A 23,024-nucleotide genomic window follows, 5' to 3' on the forward strand; every position below is an offset into this window, starting at 1 on the left:
TTGAGGACCTCAAAAGAGATAATGTCTCCTTTGGAAATGGGAAGAAAGGTGAGATCATTGGGGTTGGAAAGGTAGGTAAGACTAATTCTCATTCTATTAACAATGTCTACTTGATAGATAGCCTAAAAGACAGTCTAATCAGTGTATCACAATTGTGTGATAGAGATAACTTAGTAGCATTCACCTCTACTAAATGTTTTGTGATTAATCTTACCACTGACAAGATTGTTTTGCAGGGAAAAAGAGTGAACAATATATATGTTGTAGATCTGTCCACACTTTCAGAAAATAAACTCACTTGCTTAAGTGTGTTGGATAATGATCCCCTCATTTGGCATAAGAGACTTGGACATGCAAGTCTGAGTCAACTCAACAAATTAGTTTACAAGGACCTGGTGATAGGGTTGCCTAACATCAAGTTCAAGGAAGACAAAGTTTGTGAGGCTTGTACAAGGGGGAAGCAGGTAAGATCCTCTTTTAAATGCAAGAAAGTGGTAAGTACCACCAGAACGATGGAACTGGTCCATATGGATCTCTGTCGTCCAATGAGAATATTAAGCAGAGGTGGTAAAACATATGTGATGGTGCTTGTTGATGATTACTCTAGGTTTACTTGGACATTGTTTTTAACATCTAAATATGAAGCATTTGACATGTTCACTTCTTTTGTTAGAAAAACTCAGAAACAACTAGGTAATCAACTTGCATCAATTAGGTCCGATCATGGCACTGAATTTGAAAATGCTAAATTTGCTAAATTTTGTGATGAGCATGGCATAGATCATAACTTTTCTGCTCCTAGGACTTCACAACAAAATGGAGTAGTTGAAAGAAAGAATAGGACACTTGAAGATATGGCTAGGACTATGCTTTTTTCTAATAACCTGTCCCATAGCTTCTGGGCAGAAGATGTAAATACTGCATGCTACATCATAAATAGGTGCATGACTAGACCTCTTGTAGAGAAGACTCCCTATGAGTTACTTAAAGGGAGAAAACCAAACATATTCCATCTTAAGGAATTTAGATGCAAGTGCTTTGTGCACAATAATGGTAAAAACTCCCTAGGTAAGTTTAATCCCAAAAGTGATGGGGGAGTATTCTTAGGATATTCTTCACATAGTAAAGCTTATATTGTCTATAACAAAAGAACTATGTGTGTAGAAGAAAGTGTTCATGTGGTTTTTGATGAAACTAACATTCTTTCTGAGAGGCAGGAACATGCTGATAAAGCAATTGGGTTGGTAAGAAACTCAAATGAAACGACAGCCCAGACTGAAGCTGCACTAGAGGAAGGAACAGGTGATGGAACAAGTTCTTCCACCCAGGGCAACATGACAGGGGGAATAGAATAAAGAGGAAATGATTCTCAAACCTCAAGGGAACATGTCCATGAACATGTTCCACATCAACAAAGCATTGAAGGAACATCAAGGGGAAACCAGTTGGTTGTAAAATCTTACAAGTATCAAAGTTCTCATCTCATTGAGAACATAATCACCGATCTAACCTCTGGAATCAAAACCAGATCTTCATTAAAAAATCTTTGTGATTTTGATGCCTTCTTATCTCTTATTGAACCTAAAAATGTTGATGAGGCTTTGGAGGATGCAGACTGGGAAAATGCAATGCAAGATGAACTCAACCAATTTGAAAGGAGTCAAGTTTGGCATTTGGTACCAAGACCCAAGGACAGATCAGTAATTGACACAAAATGGGTCTTTAGAAACAAACTTGTGAAGATGGAACAGTTACACGGAACAAGGCAAGATTGGTGGTTCAAGGATATAGCCAAGAGGATGGCATAGACTATGATGAAACCTTTGCTCCAGTTGCAAGGTTGGAAGTAATAAGACTCCTCATAGCCTTTTCTGCTTACATGGAATTCGCCCTTTACCAGATGGATGTCAAGAGTGCCTTCCTCAATGACTATCTAAATGAAGAAGTGTTTGTCAAGCAACCTCAGGGGTTTGAAAGCAACGAAAGTCCTGATCATGTGTACAAACTTGACAAAGCACTTTATGGACTCAAGCAGGCTCTAAGAGCAAGGTATGAAATATTATCAAAGTTTTTACATGAGCTTGACTACAAGAGAGGTAAAATTGGCAATACTTTGTTCTTGTAATAAAAACATAAAGATCTCTTGGTAGTTCAGATATATGTTGATGATATAATATTTGGAGCAACTACTGATAAGTTAAGTAAAGAATTTGCTAAACTAATGTGGAGTGAATTTGAAATAAGTATGATGGGTGAGCTTAATTTCTTTTTAGGCTTACAAATTAAATAAAATTCAAATAAAACTATGATCCATCAGCAGAAGTATGTAAAAGAGTTGCTTAAAAGGTTTAAAATGGAAGATTCCAAAGAAATTGACACTCATATTGCAACAGCTACAAAGTTGGATATAGATGAACCTGGTTCATCTGTTGATCAGAAGTTGTATAGGGGAATGATTGGCTTATTGTTGTATCTCACTGCTAGTAGACCTGACATTGTTTTCAGTGTAGGCCTTTGTGCAAGATTTCAGGCAAATCCAAAAGAATCTTACTTGACTACTGTCAAGAAAATTTTGAGATATCTAAAAGGTACCACTGATCTCTATCTATGGTATCCAAAAGGTAGTAATTTCAATGTAGTGGGATATGCTCATGCTGATTATGCAGGTTTTCTAGTGGATAGAAAGAGCACCTTAGGTATGGCATACTTTCTTGGCTCATGTCTTGTGTCTTGGGCTACCAAAAAGCAAAATTTAGTGGCCTTATCTACTGCTGAAGCTGAGTATGTTGTTGCTTCTTCATTTTGTGCTCGATTGTTGTGGATCAAACAACAATTAATGGACTTTGGAATTGATGTTGGTTGTATCCCCATTTTTTGTAATAACACTAGTGCTATTAGTATGACCAAGAACCCAGTTCATAACAAGATAACTAAGCACATAGATGTTAGGCATCACTTTTTGAGGGATAACTATGAAAAAGGGTTGATCACTGTGGAATTTTATGCTACTGACAAGCAAATAGCTGCCATCTTCACAAAATTCCTAAGTAGAGATCACTTTGAAAGGAACATGTTAGAATTAGGAATGATTAATATTGCCTAAAAGGACCAGTTTAGAATTCAGAACGAAAAAAAATTAAAAAAATATTTGTTTTGGTTAGAAAATCTGAAAATGTGTATATAATTAGATTAATTTTTGCTCAGACTCATACTTTCAATAGTATACTCTTGTGCCATGTGTTAAAATAACTCATTAATCTCTAATGATATTTTCTCTATTTTGGTAAATTTAGACTTACGCAAGAGAATTATCAGTGAAGAACCTGGTTCATCAAGATAACACGGCATGATTTCTACACTCTACATAATTTGAAATATTAATATTTGGATCATGAGAAGAGTCCTACTTAATTCCAAACTCCTTTTGGACTTATACGTTATAAGTGAGCCGGTTCCATTCAAAAGAGTCCCAACCGAATTGAAGTACCTAGATTCTAGGGATATACTCCAAAGTCTTTTCAAAACTGAAATTTAGTTTGATTAGACTTTCACACCCACTATAATCCCTTTCACCACCTCAACCTCTAAGAAAAAAGTAAAGATACTTGCTCGCAAGGTTGTTGCGGGGAGAGAACAAATCAAGAAAATAAATAAAAACTTGAAAGCGGGTAAGGAAGAAGAACCCCAGAAATTTGATGAATCATTCAAATCTACTACTGGGGGAAGAAACTGTTTCTTCTGAAATTGACCAGGTACAAATTTGGAGAATAGGTTTGTACTAGTAGGGTCTATGGCAGGCATTGAAAGTACTAAATCTGGAGAAGTTGGTGGTAAAAATGAAAAGGGAAAAGCAAAAGAGAGCAAGGGAGTTAGGAGTGTTGTGAGGAGAAAGGGTAAAAGAGTGGCTGATTCTTCACCCACTCCTGTTAGTTTAACCAAAGACACAGGTGCAATAGTTGTTTGGAGAGAAATATCTGCTGAAGTAGAAGAGAGTGTAAAGAAAACAGGGGGAAGTGGGTCCGGCGAAGCTATTGAAGGGCTGGTTAAACTTGGAAAAAATAAAGATGAACCTGTTTCATCTGAACAGGAATCCCTCGCAGACCTTAGGAATCCTTCCTTTCTTCCAAGAAGGTACCAGTGAATAGCAAGGTGAGAGCCTTAGTGCAAGAAAGTGGGGCTAAGGATGCTGAGATTGAGAGGCTGAAGAAGAGGTTAGCAGAGGTGAAGACTGAGAGTGATGCTCTCAGAACTGAGCTGGCAAGAGAAAAGGAAAAGAATGATGGCATTCTTCAGGATATGCTGAAATTCCTCCAAGCCAAAAACCAAGCACCTAGTTCTTCCCAACCTTAAGCCTCCTAACCTAGTGTAGATTAACCAGTGACCCAGTTCGGGATTTTTTATTTCTTTTGCTCATGTTTCCAGTGTTTTTATTTCTTCTTATGCTTTATGGTAGAATCGTATCAATCATCAATGAAATTCACTATATTTTGCTCTTACTATTTGTTTATATTTCTTTGATGGTTAAAATTCTTAGCTTGATCTATGATGATTAACCCATAATTGCATTCGAAGTAGCCCCAGTGGCCATGAGTAAGTTTTAAAATCTAGGTATCGTATATTTTTATGTAACTTTTCAATGATGCCAAAGGGGGGAAAAGGTTGTGCTTTACACTTTGAACAGTGATGTTTATAACCTAATGAACCTGGTCCTTGATGATAAGTGATAAAAAGAAAAAATGTTCTAACATTGTGTTGATGTTGGGCTAAGTTGAAACAGGGCCTAAGCTTATGAACAACACAAAGTTTGTCATCATCAAAAAGGGGGAATTTGTTGTCCCAAGTGAAGGTTAGTTTTGAACAGTGATAAAGAAAGATCAGGCATGAACCAGGTTCATCCCTTGTATACATAGATACGGGCAGATTCAACCATGTGGGAGGCACGTGAAGGAGATAAGCTTAACTTGATAAAATTGATATCTCCTGATCGAAAAGGTTGCATAATTGACAAGGAGAAGGACTCCTTAATAAAAGAGAACACTATCCAAGATAAAGAAGGAGTTAGAAGTTGAGATTAACTACAACTCTTCCACCAAGGAAGAGTAGCATTAGAACTCTAGTTATTTTTTACTCTACTAACTCTATAAATCGCAGGATGTTCTCATTAAACAGGGATGCACAAAAGCAGAAGTTAAACGTGAATTGAGAGCAAAATAGCAAGGCATTTTGCAAGCAGTTCGTGTGTGATTCAAGTGTGCGAACCTGAAGCTACATGAACCAGATAAAAGAACCAGTTCCAAGTGTTTGTCTTTTATTCTAGTTCAATTATAGTAGGTGCTTTCATATTGTACCTTTCAGCTTTATCTAGAGGCGATTGTAATAAGTACTCAGAGTATTCAAGTTAGAGTTAACTTGAAGTTGTTGCAGCAGCTAGAGGCTGGTTGCCACAACGGGATTAGAGTTAATCCTAGGTTTACAAAAGTATTTTGTAAATGCAGTTTTTGGCTCGGTGATTTAATGGAGAGTTTGGAAAAATCCTACTGAGAAGTAGGTCGTGGTTTTTTCACCTTTTGAGCCAGGTATTTTCCACGTAAAATATTTGTGTTCTTTACTTTTCGCATTTACTATTTCAGCAATAGTAGGTTAAGGAACGCATAGAAGAACTTGGTCCTTCTATAATCAGTTTAATCAAAAAATTGGGTACCACATAAATCACCTCCCTCTTGTGTGGTATTGAAGTTAAAAACATCAAAATCCATTCACCCTTAACCAAAAAGCTTGGGTTCGGGCCCTGCGAATGGAGAATCTCTTGGTAGGAAACACGACATCTCTCAGTACGCCTATGCGACATGAATTCAGATTAGTCAGGCCAGTGCGCTTCAAACAATAGAAGGTCACTTTAATTCTCAACTAGCACAACCTAACATATCAACTTTGTAATGCATGGATTAAGTAGGGACTGAAGAGAATTGTTCCATTCTGAGACCAATATATTTAATCAATTATTGGAAGCAAGAGCTAGAACTTGACAATACAGGGGTTTAATTGAATTTCCTCAGTCGAAAAATTATTATTGTGCAAATAGAGAAAATAAGGTATTATGATATGAAATAATAACGATGAGATAGTTTTTGAAGAAAACTATAACTTGAATTCTTTTTGATATTGTTAAATGGTACTCATTAAAACTTTTCATTTTGATAATGACTTTTTGATTTCTTTTTTTTTCTCGGTCATATTAAATTCGAAATTAATTTTTAGACATCTATTTAATAATCTAATATTTTGAACACAAAATTGGTAGATTATCAAAATCTTACTTAATTATCATAATCTTCCTAGATTTGCACTTTCTAGATCTTATATTTCTAAAATGACACTCGCTCAATTAGTTGATTAATTATACAATTCCTCGTTTTATGCAGTTTGACAGTAGGACGTTAAAATAATTTACAACGAACGTTAATTTTAAGACCATATTTAGCAATATAATTAAAGAATAATCATCCACGAGCTCCAATCGCGCACAAATACGGCATTAATTAGTACATTTATTAATTAAGGAGGGCAAATAAGAAAAAAGTGTATTTGAAGAAAACAAAGTGCAGAAAAATAAAAAATATATGAATTCCCTTTAGATAAGAAATGCACATTAATTTTTTATCCCTTCTCTATGTAACTTAGCTAGATTTTATCCTTTGTGTAGTATAAGGTGGTAGAAAAAAAAGAAACCAAAGAAAGAGGAAATCCTCAAAATCTTCATATGCTAAGAGATGGATTTTGAGAGTTTGGGTTATGAGAAAGCTAGTAAAATAGATGTTCCTGCATCTTTTTGTGGCCTTAGAATACTCTTGGTTGATAATGATACAACTTCTCCGTTAAACTTAGCATCAGCTCTTGAAGAACACTCTTTCAAAGGCACATTCTTATCTTTTATGACTTAGCAATTTTAGAGATCTAAAGTTCGAGTCCTTGGTATGCAGTCACCTCTTAGGGAGTGCTTTACCACCCCCTCGGGGCCGGATTTTGTTGGACGCCAATAAGTATACCGAACATCAGGTGGGAAACAAAAAAATGAGTTGCATTTTAAAGACTTTGCACTAATTTTTATATGTATGGTCTCTTCTTAAATTTGTTCTTCTATATGTATCTAGCTCTGTTTCTTTGTTTTTTTTTTAAATGTTCTAAGTCAAATACTTAACTATAGTAAAAGAAGTGAATTTATGAAAAGTATAACAACATGGTAACATGAGAGAAAGCAGAGGTTTTAGGTTTAGGTCCGAGTCTCAATGTCACCTTTGAAACAGTCACGTGTTTAGTCCAAGAAAAATTATTGAGTTGCACATGACAGGTGGGCCGGAGATACAACAACCAAATGCTGGTCATTTAAACCCCTTCGCCAAAAATTATATACATATATATAGAGATAGTAAACATAACATTTCTAGAGAATCAAGAAATCTGGAAAAAAGGGAATTGTGACGATGTTACAGAATGTATATAACTTCCTTGTGTTACAATAACAACTATTGAACAAGCAACTGTAGCTCTGTCCATTCTCCGCGAATCGGATCGATCAATTTGACCTTTTCATGGTGGATGTCAACATGCCAGAAATGGACTGCTTTGAGTTCATCAACGGCACTCAACTCATCAAAGACATACCGATTATTTGTAAGACCAAATTTCTCAAATTCTCAATTAATATAGGACTATTGAAATGTGTCAATTTTTCTATTTTTGGATACCTTATTTGGAATTTGGTTCTGAAATTTCATTCTTTTTAGTAATGTCATCAAATGTGAAGAGGGGAATGGTGGAACAAGCAGTGGCACAAGGGGTATATTTCTTTTATATGCCAATTTCAGCAAAGAAACTCAAGAATATATGGCAACATGTGTATAGGCACCAAAAGAAAGCAAGTCAAAAATCAGAAAACAGTAAGGCTAATAATCAAGTTGAAGTAATGGACAATACATCTTGTGCTAATAAGAAAATGCAAGACACAAAGGGAAAAAGCATAGTGAATTCAGCAGAAGGGTCTAAGGGAAAGAGAATTACTGATGAGGAGACACAAGTTAAAAATGGTGATTCAGAAGAAGAGGATCGTTCTTTGGTTTCGGAAAAAGCTATGGAGAAAAGGCGACGCCTGCATTGGACACCTGATCTTGAAAAGAAATTCAAGAAGGCCGTTCGCAAGTTAGGAAAAAAAGGTATGTTTATAAAAACTTAGTTGTTATCATAGCATAAACCAGGAAAAAAAAAGCAAGAATTGGTGAAAGACAATAGAAAATGAGGTAATCTTTAGTAAAAAAAAATTTCTAAGTGTACATTAGTTTACGACTGAATCCTCATATTTTGTCTTACCCTGTCGATTTAGCCCATCCTAAACTTATTATGAAGATGATGGATATTCCAAATTTGACTCAGAAACAGATCGCGAACCATTTGCAGGTATCTGAATTTGTTTTGAATTTTGTCTTTATTAATCATCATTGTGCTATTCTTTGTATGTTTTCTTAATTACTGTCATTGAAATGTTCGTGATAGAACCCAAGGGTCTACCAAACTTATATAGAGAATTAGGTTCTCTATTAGTTCCCATATAACACACATACAGCTGTAAGTAATTATACAATAGAGTTTTACGTGAAAAATTCCTAGCTCACGGGATAAAAAATCACGACCTACCCTTGTAGAATTTCAACTTCACTACTGAGCAAAATTTTAGATTACAAACTGTGATGACCCAAAAGGTCATATTATATTTTAGAACTAGAATATGCGCTCTTAAGCCTTAAAAATCTAATTTTTACCCTCCTCGATTTGCATACGTAGTCCGGATAGGTTTCAGGAAAGCTTTTATGTTGAAAATTGATGAAAAAAAGAATTTATGCCTTAAAAAGTTGATCTTAGTTGACTTCGGTCAACAATTTTGGTAAACGGGTCCGGATTCATATTTTGACGGTCCCAGTGGGCCCGTATTGAATTATGGGATATGGGTGTATGCCCGGAATCGAATTCGGAGGTCCCTAGCTTGAGTTATGAAATTTTTGATAAAAATTAAAAGTCTGAAAATTAATTATTTTTAAGAATTGATTGATGTTTGACATTGTTAGTGCCGGGTCCATATTTTAGTTTCGGAGCTCGGTACAGGTTCATTATGATATTTAAGAATTGTCTGTGAAATTTGGTGAGAAACGGAGTTGATTTGACGTGATTCGGACGTCCAGTTGAGAAGATATGAATTCTAAAGTGTTCTTGGGAATTTCATTTGATTTGGTACTAAATTCGTAGTTCTAGGTGTTATTATGGCGATTTGATCGCGTGAGCAAGTTCGTATGATATTTTTAGACTTGTGTGCATGTTTTGTTTGGAGCCCCGATGGCCCGGGTGAGTTTCGGATAGACCACATAGTGTTTTGAACTTAGAAAATTTTGCTGGTATAACTGAACATGTAGCAGGCCTCTGATCTCGTAATTGCGAGATCAGGCATCTCAAATGCGAACATAACAGGGTCCGCAATTGCGAGGCTTTCATCGCAATTGCGATCAGAAGTCTGGGCTAGCAGTTCTTGCATTTGCGAGGTTACCTTCGCAATTGCGAAGGGAGTCTGGGAAGGGCAGGTTAGCAAATGCGAACATCTACTCGCATTTGCAAGGTTAAGTGGTCGCAAATGCGTCACTTTCCCCGCATTTGCGAGGTTCAGTGGTCGCAAATGCATCACTTTCCTCGCATTTGCGAAGGCAGCAGGATTGTGAAGGGCATCGCAATTGCGATTGTTCCTTCGCATTTACGAAGCTCATGTCGCAATTAGGACACCTGCAACTGAGTAAAAGGGACTTAGACGGGATTTTTCATTCATTCTTCATATTTTCGAAACCCTAAACCTTAAGAGGCGAATTTCCAAAGACTAAATCTTCCCCAAATCATAGGTAAGTGATTCCTAACTCTTTTATTTTAATCTTTTACATCTTATAATAAGATTTCAACCTAGAATCTTGAATTTTTATGGTGAAATTAGGGTTTTTGGATAGAACTTAGGAATTTCGAAATTTGAGGATTTAAACCTCAATTTGAGATCGGATTCCAAAACTAATTACATATTCGGGCTCGGGGGTGAATGAGTAAAAGGATTTTGGTCCGAACCTTGGGTTTTGACCAAATGGGCCCGGGGTCGATTTTTTAACCTTTTGGAGGAAAAATTTGGGAAATTTAATTTATGCAATATAATTGATTTCTTAGGCAATATTTGACATTATTGAGTCATTTTTGAATAGATAAGAGTGGTTTGGAGGTGAATTCCAAAGAAAAAGCTGTGATTGAGAATTAAGTAGCCTTCGGAGCGAGGTAAGTATTGTGTCTAACCCTGACTTGAGAGAATTAGAAACCTTAGATTACTTGCTAAGTGAAATTCATGTGATCAGCGTATGTGTGAGGTGACGAGTACTTATTCGCCTCCAATTTACCTGTTTTTTCATGTTTCTTCCGTTTTCTTATATCGTCTCTTCCTATGCCTAATTGTTACGTGTTATACTAGTGTTGTTAAATTGATCGTCATTATCATGTTTACGAATTTTCTGTTGGTAATCGAGTATTTATTTAAAAGTTGAGATTTATATTGTTGAACCAAATATTGAAGTAGGGTTTGTACTTGTTATTCTATCTCTCTATTGTTATTTATGCATTGCATTATGGTAAGGGAGAGTGTTAATGCACGAAGGGTGATGTCGTGCCATGATATAAGAATTAATGCACGAAAGGTGATGTCGTACCATATTGTGAGTGTTAATGCACGAAGGGTGATGCAGTGCCATATTGTGAGTGTAAAAGAAAAAAGGGTGATGTCGTGCCATATTGTGAGTGTAAAAGCACGAAGGGTGAATCCGTGCCATGATATGAGAGTTAATGCACGAAGGGTGATGTCGTGCCGTTTCTATTAATTTTATGGTGAGATTGAGAGTAAACGCATGAAGGGTGATGTCGTGCATATTTTCTTACTGTATTCACTATTCCTGTTGATTTATGGTATATTGACTGCTTCAGTGATCATTCTGTTATAGTTCTTTATCTTGTATTCCCCTCAGTATGGCCCCCTCCCGACATTTCTTGTTTAGTTCTTCATTTCTGTTATTTGTATATACACTGTTAAATTGTACAAGTTGATTTGTAGGTGCCTTGCCTTAGCCTTGTCACTACTTCGTCGAGGTTAGGCTCGACACTTACCAGTGCATGGGGTCGGTTGTATTGATACTACACTTTGTACTTTCTGTGCAGATTTTGATACTGGCTCGGGTTGATCGAGATTTTGCTATTGGTCCGTTGTCTGGAGACTCAAGGTAGATCTGTCGGCGTTCATAGATCTTGAAGTTCTCGTCTATCTTTTCTGTTCTACTGTTTCTTTCATTCAGACAGTTGTATTTCTTCCAAATTATTACTTGTAGTAAATTCTAGAATGCTCGTGAATTATGACTCCAGATCCGGGTGGTAGTAATTAATATAGTTTTATGATATTCCGCACTTATTATTATATTTCATATTAGTTAATTATTGTTAATTACTGAATGAGAATAAGGAATTGGTTTAATGATTCTCTAATGTTGGCTTGCCTAGCAAGTAAAATGTTAGGCGCCATCACGGTCCCGTCGGTGGAAAATTTCGGATCGTGACAAGTTGGTATCAGAGCACCAGGTTTTCTATGTCTCATGATTCACGAGCAAGCTTAGTAGAGTCTGGAGGATCGGTACGGAGACGTCCGTGCTTATCTTCCAGAGGTTATGAAGTTTAGGAACAAGTTTCACTTCTATTCTTCTCTGTTGTGCGATTTTGCTTTCTCAATACTGATTGAACTCTTCTACTTTTATTCTCTCGTAGATGGCGAGAACACGTATTGCTTCCTCAGCTGAGCAGTAGCCAGAGCCTCCAGTGACAGCTCCTACGCAAGGAAGAGGTCGAGGCCGAGGGTGTGCCAGAGGCCGAGGCAGGGGCAGGGCTCAGCCTAGGGGCCGAGCAGCAGCCCCAATAGTAGAGCCTTAGATAGAGCTTGACGAGGAGGTTCCAGCCAAGACTGTTCCTGCAGGACCAGCTCAGTTTCCGGAGGGGTTCATTGCTACACCAATACTTCAGGACGCTTTGGTTCGTTTGGTGGGCCTTATGAAGAGTGTGGCCCAGACTGGCGCATTTCCCATGCTACCAGCAGTCTCTCAAGCTGGAGGAGGATCCCAGACTCCCATCACTCCTGCTCCGGAGTAGATAGCTCCCCGATATCAGGCTCCAGCAGCTCAGTCAGTCGGATTAGTTCAGCCGGTTATTGCGGCACAGGTCGGAGATGGGCCAACTATGTCTTCTGAGGCATTATGAAAATTTGACAGGTTTACCAAGCTCTTTCCTATTCACTTCAGTGGTGCTCCTTCAGAGGATCCCAAGGAGTACCTTGACCGCTGCCACGAGATTCTACGAAAAATGGGTATAGTGGAGACCGATGGAGTTGATTTTGCTGCATTTCAGACCAATGGGACCAGTTCTCTCAGCTCTTCATAGAGAAGTTTCTGCCTATTACATTGAGAGAGGAGCGTCGCCGTCAGTTTGAGCGTCTTCAGCAGGGCAGTATGACTATTACTCAGTGTGAGACCCGTTTTGTGGATTTGGCCCGTCATGCTATTCTTCTGCTTCCTACCGAAAGAGAGAGGGTGACGAGGTTTATTGATGGACTTGATCAGCCTATCAGATTGCAGATGGCTAAGGAGACTGGGAGTGATATTTTTTTTCAGGCGGCTGCTAATGTCGCCGGACGAGTCGAAATGGTTCTTACTCAAGGAGGTCAGGGATCTGACAAGAGACCTCGTCATTCCGGTGAGTTCAGCGGTGCATCATCTAGAGGAATGAGTACTTTTGGTAGAGGCCATCCTCCCAGGTCATTACTTTTAACGCTCCAAGCATCCCACGGTGCCTCAGGTGGTCGTGGCCCTCAGATGCATTATTTCGACAAGCTAGCCTACAATGCACCTCCACTCCAATGTTATCAGGGTGGTTATTCAGGTCGACAAGGTCAGTTTTAGGGTCAACAGTCACAGCAGCCGAGGTTATGTTATACTTGTGGTGATCCGAGGCACATTGCTAGATTTTTTCCTCAAGCAATGGGAAGATCACAGCATCAGAGTTCTCGTGCCATGGTTTCGGCACCAGTTACTGCACCACCTGCTCAGCCAGCCAGAGGCAAGGGTCAGGCAGCCAGAGGTAGAGGCCAAACTATTAGAGGTGGAGGTCAGACCATTAGAGGTGGAGACCATCCAGTTAGAGGTTGTCCCAGGGACGTAGTTCAGGGTGGTGGGGCCCAACCCAGGTGTTATGCTTTCCCAGCCAGACTTGATTCTAAGTCATCTGACACTATTATCACAGGTATTGTTTTAGATTGCAATAGAAATGCTTCATTTTTATTTGATCTGTGATCTACTTACTCCTATGTGTCATCCTATTTTGCTTCCTATTTGGTTGTGCCCCGTGATTCTTTTAGTGCTCCTATGTATGTGTCCACACCAGTGGGAGATGCTATTGTTGTAGATCGTATTTATCGTTCGTGTGTGGTCACCATTGGGAGTCTTGATACTCGTGTAAATCTTCTACTTCTCGACATGGTTCATTTTGATGTCATACCGGGTATGGATTGGCTGTCACCTTATCATGCTATATTAGATTGTCATGCCAAGATGGTGACCTTAGCCTTGCAGGGTTTACCTCGATTAGAGTGGAGAGGGAATCTTGGCCATTCTGCTAACAAGGTTATCTCTTATGTGAAGCCTCGGCATATGGTCGAGAAGGGGTGTCTAGCTTATTTGGCTTATGTCCCCGATTCTAGTGCGGAGTTTCCTTTCATAGATTCGGTTCCAATTGTTAGTGAGTTTCCAGAGGTGTTTCCTGCAGACCTGCCGGGGATGCCACCCGACAGGGATATTGATTTCTGCATTGATTTGGCTCTGGGCACTCAGCCTATTTCTATTCCGCCATATCGCATGGCCCCGCCAGATTTAGACCTAGTGTCTCGCCCTGGGGTGCACCTGTGTTATTTGTGAAGAAGAAAGATGGATCGATGAGGATGTATATAGATTATCGGCAGTTGAACAAAGTCACCATCAAGAACAAATATCTATTGCCGAGGATTGATAATTTATTTGATCAGCTTCAGGGTTCCAAGGTGTTTTCAAATATTGATTTGAGATCTGGCTACCATCAGTTGAGGATTAGGGCATCCGATGTTCCTAAGACAGCTTTTCGGACTCGGTATGGGCATTATGCGTTTCTAGTGATGTCATTTGGGCTGGCAAATGCCCTAGCAGCATTCATGAATTTGATTAACCGGGTGTTCAAATCCTACTTGGATTCCTTTGTGGTTCTGTTTATTGACGATATCTTTATCTACTCCCACAGTCGAGAGGAGCATGAGCAGCACCTTCAGATCGTTCTTCAGACTCTGAAAGACAGCTAGTTATATGCTAAGTTCTCAAAATGCGAGTTTTGGTTGAGTTCAGTTGCTTTCTTGGCTCAAGTTGTATCAGCAGAGGGTATTCAGGTGGATCCTAAGAAGATTGAGGCAGTCCAGAACTATCCTAGACCCACATCAGCTACAGAGATCCATAGTTTCCTGGGTTTGGCTGGCTATTACCGTCGATTTGTGGAGGGGTTTTCATCCATAGCAGCCCCATTGACCAGATTGACCCAGAAGAGTGTCCCGTTTAGGTGGCCAGACGAGTGTGAAGCGAGCTTTCAGAAGCTCAAGACTGCTTTGACTACGGCACCGGTATTGGTGTTACCCACAGGTTCAGGTTCTTATACAGTATATTGTGCCGCATCTCGTATTAGTCTGGGTGCGTTGTTGATGTAGGGTGGCAAGGTTATTGCATATCTTTCGCGGCAGCTAAAGGTTTACGAGAAGAATTACCATGTTTATGATCTAGAGTTGGCAGCCATTGTTCACGCGCTGAAGATTTGGAGGCACTATCTTTACGGCGTGCCATGTGAGGTATTCACTGATCATCGGAGCTTGCAGTATTTGTTCATGCAGAAGGAACTCAATTTGAGGAAGAGAAGCTGGCTGGAGCTATTTAAGGACTATGATATCACCATATTGTATCATCCCGGGAAGGCCAATATGGTGGCCGATACTTTGAGTAGAAAGTCAGCCAGTATGGGCAGCGTTGCTTATATTCCAGTTGGTGAGAGACCACTAGCATTGGATGTTCAGGCCCTAGCCAACCAGTTCGTGAGGCTAGATATTTCTGAGCCCAGCCGTGTTCTCACTTTTACAGTTGCTCGGTCTTCTTTGTTTGAGCGCATAAGAGATCGGCAGGATGACTATACTGATTTACTTTTCCTTAGAGACACAGTGCGGCACGGTGGTACCAAGCAGGTTACTATTGTAGATGACAGAGTTTTAAGGATGCAGGGTCATATTTGTGTGCCTAATGTGGATGGGCTTCGTGAGTTAATCCTTGAGGAGGCTCACAGTTCTCGGTATTCTATTCACCCGGGCGCTACCAAGATGTACCAGGACCTGCGGTAGCATTATTAGTGGAGGAGAATGAAGAAAGATATAGTTGCTTACGTGGCTCGGTGCTTGAATTGTCAATAGGTGAAATATAAGCATCAGCGACCCGGTGGTTTGCTTCAGCAGATGGAGATTCCCGAGTGGAAGTGGGAGCATATCACTATGGACTTTGTTGTTGGACTCCCACAGACTTAGAGGAAGTTCGATGCAGTGTGGGTTATAGTGGACAGGCTGACTAAGTCAGCGCATTTCATTCCTGTGGCAGTTACCTATTTCTCGGAACGGTTGGCAGAGATTTACATTCGTGAGATCGTCCATCTTCATGGTGTGCCCATGTCTATCATTTCTGATCGAGGTACGCAGTTTTCCTCGCACGTTTGGAGCGCAGTTCAGTGTGAGTTGGGTACACGGGTTGAGTTGAGCACATCATTTCATCCTCAGACGGACGGGCAGTCCGAGCGTACGATTCAGATCTTGGAGGATATGTTTCGCACTTGTGTTATTTACTTCGGAGGAACGTGGGATCAGATATTTCCCCTTGCATATTTTCGCCTACAACAACAGCTACCGGTCGAGCATTCAGATGGCTCCCTATGAGGCATTATATGGTAGGCGGTGTCGGTCCCCAGTTGGGTGGTTCGAGCCGGGAGAGGCTCGGTTATTGGGAACAGACTTAGTACAGGATTCCTTGGATGAGGTCAAGATTATTCAAGATCAACTTCGCACAGCTCAGTCGAGGTAGAAGAGCTATGCTGACCATAGAGTTCATGATGTTACATTCATGGTTGTAGAGAGAGTGTTAGTTTGGGTATCACCCATGAATGGTGTAATGAGGATCGGAAAGAAAGGAAAGTTGAGCCCTAGATATATCGGACCTTTTGAGATTCTGAAAAGAGTGGGAGAGGTGGCTTATAGGCTTGCGTTGCCACCCAGTTTAGCAGTTGTTCATCCGGTATTCCATGTGTCCATGCTTCAAAAGTATCACGGTGATCCGTCCCATGTGTTAAATTTCAGCGTTGTCTAATTGGACAAGGATTTAACTTACGAGGAGGAGCCGGTGGCAATTCTAACCCGGCAACTTTGCCAGTAGAGATCAAAGAGTTACCCTTCAGTTCGAGTGCAATAGAGAGGTCAGCCTATTGAGGTAGCTACTTGGGAGTCCGAGTCCGATATGAGGAGTAGATATCCCCACCTTTTCACCAGCCCATGTACTTTTCTATATTCGTTCGAGTACGAACGGTTGTTTTAGAAGTGGAGAATCTGATGACCCAAAAGGTCATCTTATGTTTTAGAACTCGAATATGCGCTCTTAAGCCTTATAAATCTCATTTTTACCCTCTTCAATTTGCGTGCGCAGTCTGGGCAAGTTTCCGAAAAGCTTTTATGTTGAAAATTGATTAAAAGAAGAATTTATGCCTTAAAAAGTTGATTTTAGTTGACTTCGGTCAACATTTTTGGTAAATGGTCCCGGATCAGTGTTTTCACGATCCCGGTGGGTCCGTATCGAATTATGGGACCTGGGCGTATGCCCGAAATTGAATCCGGAGGTCCCTAGCTTGAGTTATAAAATTTTTGATAAAAATTAAAAGTCTGAAAATTAATTATTTTTAAGAATTGATTGATGTTTGGAATTGTTAGTGTCGGGTCCGTATTTTAGTTCTGGAGCCCGGTACAGGTTCATTATGATATTTAAGACTTGTATGTGAAATTTGGTGAGAAACGGAGTTGATTTGACGTGATTCGGACGCCTAGTTGAGAAGATATGAATTCTAAAGTGTTCTTGAGAATTTCATTTGATTTGGTGCTAAATTCGTAGTTCTTGGTGTTATTTTGGCGATTTGATCGTGCGAGCAAGTTCGTATGATGTTTTCAGACTTGTGTGCATATTTGGTTTGGAGCCTCGAGGGCTCGGGTGAGTTTCGGATAGGCCACAAGATGTTTTGAAGTTAGAAAATTTTACTGGTATAACTGAAACAGTTGCAGGCCTCTGATCTCGCAATTGCGAGATCAGGCATCGCAAATGCGAACATAGCATGGTCCTCAATTGCGAGGCTTTCATCGCAATTGCGATCATAAGCCTAGGAAGGGCAGGTACGCAAATCCGAACATCTACTCGCATTTGCGAGGTTCAGTTGTCGCAAATGCGTCACTTTCCTCGCATTTGCGAAGGCAGTGGGATTGTGAACGACATCGCAATTGCGAATGTTCCTTCGCATTTGCGAAGCTCAGGTCGCAATTGCGACACCTGCAGCTGAATAAAAGGGACATAGACAGGATTTTTTATTCATTCTTCATATTTTCAAAACCCTAAAACTTAAGAGGCGATTTTCCAAAGACCAAATCTTTCCCAAATCATATGTAAGTGATTCCTAACTCTTTTCTTTCAATATTTTACATCTTATAACAAGATTTCAACCTAGAATCTAGAAATTTTATGGTGAAATTAGGATTTTTGGATAGAACTTCGGGCTCAGGGGCGAATGGGTAAAAGGATTTTGGTCTGAACCTCGGGTTTTGACCAAGCGGGCTCGGGGTCGATTTTTCAACCTTTTGGAGGAAAATTTTGGAAAATTTAATTTATGCAATATAATTGATTTCTTAGGCAATATTTGATATTATTGAGTCATTTTTGAATAGATAAGAGTGATTTGGAGGTGAATTCCAAAGAAAAAGTTGTGATTGAGAATTAAGTGGCCTTTGGAGTGAGGTAAGTGTTGTATCTAACCCTGACTTGAGGGAATTAGAAAACTTATATTACTTCCTATGCCTAATTGTTACGTGTCATACTTCTGTTGTTAAATTGATTGTCATTATCATGTTTACGAATTTTCTGTTGGTAATAGAGTATTTATTTAAAAGTTGAGATTTGTATTGTGGAACCAAATATTGAAGTAAGGTTTGTACTTGTTATTCTATCTCCCTGTTGTTATTTATGCATTGCATTATGGTAAGGGAGAGTGTTAATGCACGAAGGGTGATGTCGTGACATGATATGAGAATTAATGCATGAAGGGTGATGCCGTGCCATATTGTGAGTGTTAATGCATGAAGGGTGATGTCGTGCCATATTGTGAGTGTAAAAGCACGAAGGCTGATTCCGTGCCATATTGTGAGTGTAAAAGCACGAAGGGTGATGTCGTGCCATGATATGAGAGTTAATGTACGAAGGGTGATGTCGTGTCGTTTCTATTAATTTTATGGTGAGATTGAGAGTAAAAGCACGAAGGGAGATGCCTTGCATTTTTCCTTACTGTATTCACTATTCCAGTTGATTCATGGTATATTGATTGTTCCGGTGATCATTCTATTGTAGTTCTTTATCTTGTTTTCCCCTCAGTATGTTCCCTTCCCGACATTTCCTGTTTAGTTCTTCATTTATGTTATTTGTATATACACTGTTAAATTGTAAAGGTTGATTTGTAGGTGCCTTGCCTTAGCCTCGTCACTACTTCGTTGAGATTAGGCTCGACACTTACCAGTACATGGGGTCGGCTATACTGTGCAGATTTTAATACCGGCTCGGGTTGATCCAGATTTTGCTATTGGTCCGCTGTCCGGAGACTCAAGGTAGATCTGTCGGCATTCATAGACCTTGAAGTTCCCATCTATCTTTTCTGTTCTACTGTTACTTTCATTCAGATAGTTGTATTTCTTCCAGACTATTACTTGTAGTAAATTCTAGAATGCTCGTGAATTGTGACTCCTGATCCGGGTGGTAGTAATTAATACAGTTTTATGATATTTCCGTACTTATTATATTTCATCTTAGTTAATTATTTTAATTACTGAATGAGACTAAGGAATTGGTTTAATGATTCTCTAACATTGGCTTGCCTAGCAAGTGAAATGTTAGGCGCCATCACGGTCCCGTCGGTGGAAAATTTTGGGTCGTGACACAAACTATTGTAACCTAGGAATTAACTTCTTAATCCCTCACTAACTTGTAATAACTCTATCACAAGCCCCTTTGTAATAACTCTATTACAAATCTTACAACTCGACTAACTCTAGCCAAGACACAAACTCATGGTTTATGATTTTACAAAGGTTTCCTACACAATGCTTCTAACTAAGCTAACTAGGAATTACAAGTAAATCACTTTGACAAATGTGTTACACAACTAAGGACATATGATGACTCTATGCAGGAAACTGGTCCTTCTTTATGTTGCTCTTTGTTCTTGATGCCTTGAATGTCACTTGTAGATTGGCAATACACTTGAGAGAGAGCTTAATCAATTCTGGAGTGTGCAAGTGTTGTTTTGCCTTTCCTTCATGTTAATATTACATAAGTGACATTAATTGAATGATGTAAGCATGTTTGGTACAAAGGCATTTCTCATAAAGTGACTGCTCCATTGTTTGCACTGTTGCGTATGTGCAGAGGAAAAGATGCAGTCACTTTACAGCTGTGGGGAGTTGACTGGTACTGTCCGCAAGAGAACTGATGTGGATCTATTCCCTCTATTGTTTCTTTAATTTTGAATGTTGGAATATTTCCCAGACTTGTTGATCTTGAGCACTCAGAGGATATGGAGAAGGATCCCTATCTGGTTCTCAACAATAAATTTGTTAAATCATCAAAACATAACAAGACACATAACTTATCAATTTCCCCCTTTTTGATGATGACAAACTTGTAATTGAAATTCCCCCTGAGACTGTGAACTGTGCTTGTTCCTCCTCAATTAGTTCCCCCTTTTAGCATCATAAAAAGATTAGGCACAATCAATAAGCAAAAAGAAGTCTAGCCTGGTTAACTCATGCCACATATCTACACACAAGCATGACTAAAAACAGAGCAAGAAAAATGCAAGATAAGCATAGCAAAAAGGATGGGATATTCATTAACTTTGGAAATAAACAGGGAGCAGTTCCAATTGTTGCAAAATCATCCAAAAAATAAACAAAAAGGAGTACCAGCCACTAAATATGTCAAAAATCAGAACACCAAAACAAAGAACAAATACTAGAACTTGACACTGGGAAGAAACTATTTTTAAGGAGCACCGGAAGAGGGAGACAAAGATGAGGAAGCATGAGTTCTAAGGAGGATATCCATTCGAGCATTGGAGGACCCTTGTTTAGTGAGTAATCTCTCCTTCAGGTCCTCGACTTATTTCTTGAGATTAACATTCTCCTTGGTCAGACGGGCAACCTCTATGCTTTGTGAGCTGCTGGAACCTGGTGCCTCCTGGGCCTGACTAAGCTATCCCTCAAGAATAACATTGCGGGCCTTCAACTTCCTTATCTCTTCATTAGCAATATTCTGTGCTTCAATCAGTTGAGAGATAGTGGAGTTACTGCCAACCCCTCTTTTCTTATCAATGCACTCACACTCTTCTAAGGTTGTTTTGGAGAAGGTCTACTTGCGAGTACCCACTGAAGCCTTTCCTAAGGGAACTTGGAAGAACTCAAATACTTTGGTGAGTAAGAACCCGTAGGGCATCCCATGATTACCATCCTTGAAATCCGCAACTTTCTTCATATGCTCAATCATGATACCCGACGGATTGATAGTGGAGTATATATCCAGTGCTTCCATGAGTAACAAATCTATTAGAGACGTAATAGAATGCCTTTCTGCATGAGGGAGAAACACCTTGTTTACCATCTCAAATAACAGGTGATACACTAGAAGGAGGGCCTTCATGTGTACCCGTTCCCCCTGTTGTACTGCATCATCCTTAAAAATGAAATTTCTAAAATTGGAAGAACAAATCCCCTCAAAGGAGGATATTCCACCAGTAGGCACACCCAGGATGGTTCCTAGCATAACTTCATCCATCACAAAGTCGACACCGTTCTCCTTCATACAGATATTGTCATCCTCCACTGTGAGAAAGTCAGCATAAAAACTACGCACCTCTATCTCATACACCTTAGGACTCTCATTTGTGAACAAATGTGTCCACTGTTGAAAGTCACAGATATCCACCAGTTGGAGCATGTCAAGAATATCAGGGGCAAATATTCTGCCCCATGGCACTTTCTGATTTCTCAGATTTTCCCTTCCTTCATTCTTGGCCACCCCCACCTTGTCCTTCTTTGAGGAACCAGATTCCTCATTTGCACCAACCTTTTATTTCACTGATTTTCTCACACTTTTAGCTTTCTCTGCAGGTTTCTCAGACATCTTCTCTGACACAGATTTCTCAGACACGTTCTTACCAGACCCCTCAGCCATTTTTTCTCCAGACTCGCCAACCTCAACATTGCTAACCTCCATCACTCTCTCGGATGACTCTTTCCCAGACTTTGGAACAATAGGTTTCTTAGAGGACTTACGAATTAAAGGACCGGGTTACTCCTCCACTTCATCATTGCTATCAACAATAAGTTCTATAGGCACTACCTCTTCATGAACTAGTTTTTCACCCTTCATCAACCTCCTTCTCTTCTTTTCTTTCTTACTATTCTTTAGAGCAAACTCAAGAGCTTCCTTCTTTTGTAGCCTAGTAGTAGGTCTTTTAGGAGTAAGTATTTTGGGAGCTGCTCTGCTACTCCTAGCACTAATAAATCTTACAATAGCCACATTATCATAGTCTTCTTCACTACCCTCATTCTCCTCCTCAGACAGAGATCTCATCTCGGGAGGAACAATGGCCAATGACTCAGCATAGAAATGAGGAGAGGGAGCGGGATCAGTACTGACCTGGGATTCTTTAGAAGAACAGGGGGTTTCATCACAAGTAGGAGCAGAGGGATCCTCTTGGGTGGAGGGATCAGGTCCCTCGAGTGGTTCCCCAGTAGTACTTTTAGGTGCCAAAATTTTGACAGGCACCAGTTTCCTATCCTCTTCCTGTAAACTATCATCTTCCCCCTGAGACCCATTGGTTTCAGACACACCTTTCATAACCACCATCCAAACAGCCCTCAGTAGCTATTGACAACATATTCTCTATGGCATCTTGTTCTTTTAACCCCAAACTAAACTCAGAAGGCAAATAAGGAGTATTATCTGTAGGATTTGCAGCATTCAAATCGATACATGGGGTAGTCATTATTGATTCATAACCAGTACTAACCACACTTTGTTGTGCCTCAAAACTTTCTTCCAAATGCAGACTTGAAACTTCCTGATTTTCTTCTCCTTTTACTATTTCTCCCTCAACTATTTTTTCTGGTGAGGCAAAGAGAGATGTTGTAGCTATAAACCTTTTGGGATTCGAGGTCTTCCGATACCGATGAGAACCAGAACTTGATTGGGTTGGAAAAGAGGTAGTGGTTTGTTGGGAATTATGTTTAGGGATTGGAATGGGTGGTGTAGGGTCTATCACTGGTGCTTCAAGAGATAAAGATATGATGGGGACGATACTAGGAACATTTGAGAATTCGATATTCTCAGACATTATGAAGTGTAGAGTTTATGAAGGAAGAAGGTGTTCGGTTGTTTGATAGAAAAGGGAATTTTTGGCTTTTGATGTGAACAGTTATGAGAGTGACAAAGCTTTGGATTTATTTAAAGGGGGTGAGGGACCGGTTG

At 39.6% G+C, this 23,024-nt stretch overlaps 1 protein-coding gene across 2 annotated transcripts; it reads left to right on the forward strand.

The window, feature by feature from the left end:
* Positions 1-7,449: 7,449 nt before the first annotated feature.
* On the forward strand, positions 7,450-11,557 carry LOC138900644 (two-component response regulator ARR2-like). Of its 2 annotated transcripts, XM_070187760.1 has the most exons (4): positions 7,450-7,671; positions 7,785-8,210; positions 8,378-8,451; positions 11,275-11,557. In XM_070187760.1, exons 1-4 carry the CDS (start codon positions 7,590-7,592, stop codon positions 11,338-11,340), a joined length of 648 nt encoding a protein of 215 aa, XP_070043861.1. In that variant the 5' UTR covers positions 7,450-7,589; the 3' UTR covers positions 11,341-11,557. The 2 variants fall into 2 exon arrangements, with proteins under 2 accessions (XP_070043861.1, XP_070043862.1); XM_070187761.1 differs by lacking the exon at positions 8,378-8,451.
* The last annotated feature ends 11,467 nt before the right edge of the window (positions 11,558-23,024 follow it).

The sequence above is a fragment of the Nicotiana tomentosiformis genome, chromosome 10, assembly GCF_000390325.3.
Source record: "Nicotiana tomentosiformis chromosome 10, ASM39032v3, whole genome shotgun sequence".
In the NCBI taxonomy this organism is placed as follows: domain Eukaryota; kingdom Viridiplantae; phylum Streptophyta; class Magnoliopsida; order Solanales; family Solanaceae; genus Nicotiana; species Nicotiana tomentosiformis.

What these genes read in the sequence shown, in the direction of transcription:
- LOC138900644 (XM_070187760.1), top strand. Translation starts at nt 7,590, where the DNA reads ATGGTGGATGTCAACATGCCAGAAATGGACTGCTTTGAGTTCATCAAC. An exon ending in CAAAGACATACCGATTATTT is followed by an intron (nt 7,672 to 7,784) that starts GTAAGACCAAAT and finishes CATTCTTTTTAG; the next exon opens with TAATGTCATCAAATGTGAAG. An exon ending in AGATCGCGAACCATTTGCAG is followed by an intron (nt 8,452 to 11,274) that starts GTATCTGAATTT and finishes CTTTCTGTGCAG; the next exon opens with ATTTTGATACTGGCTCGGGT.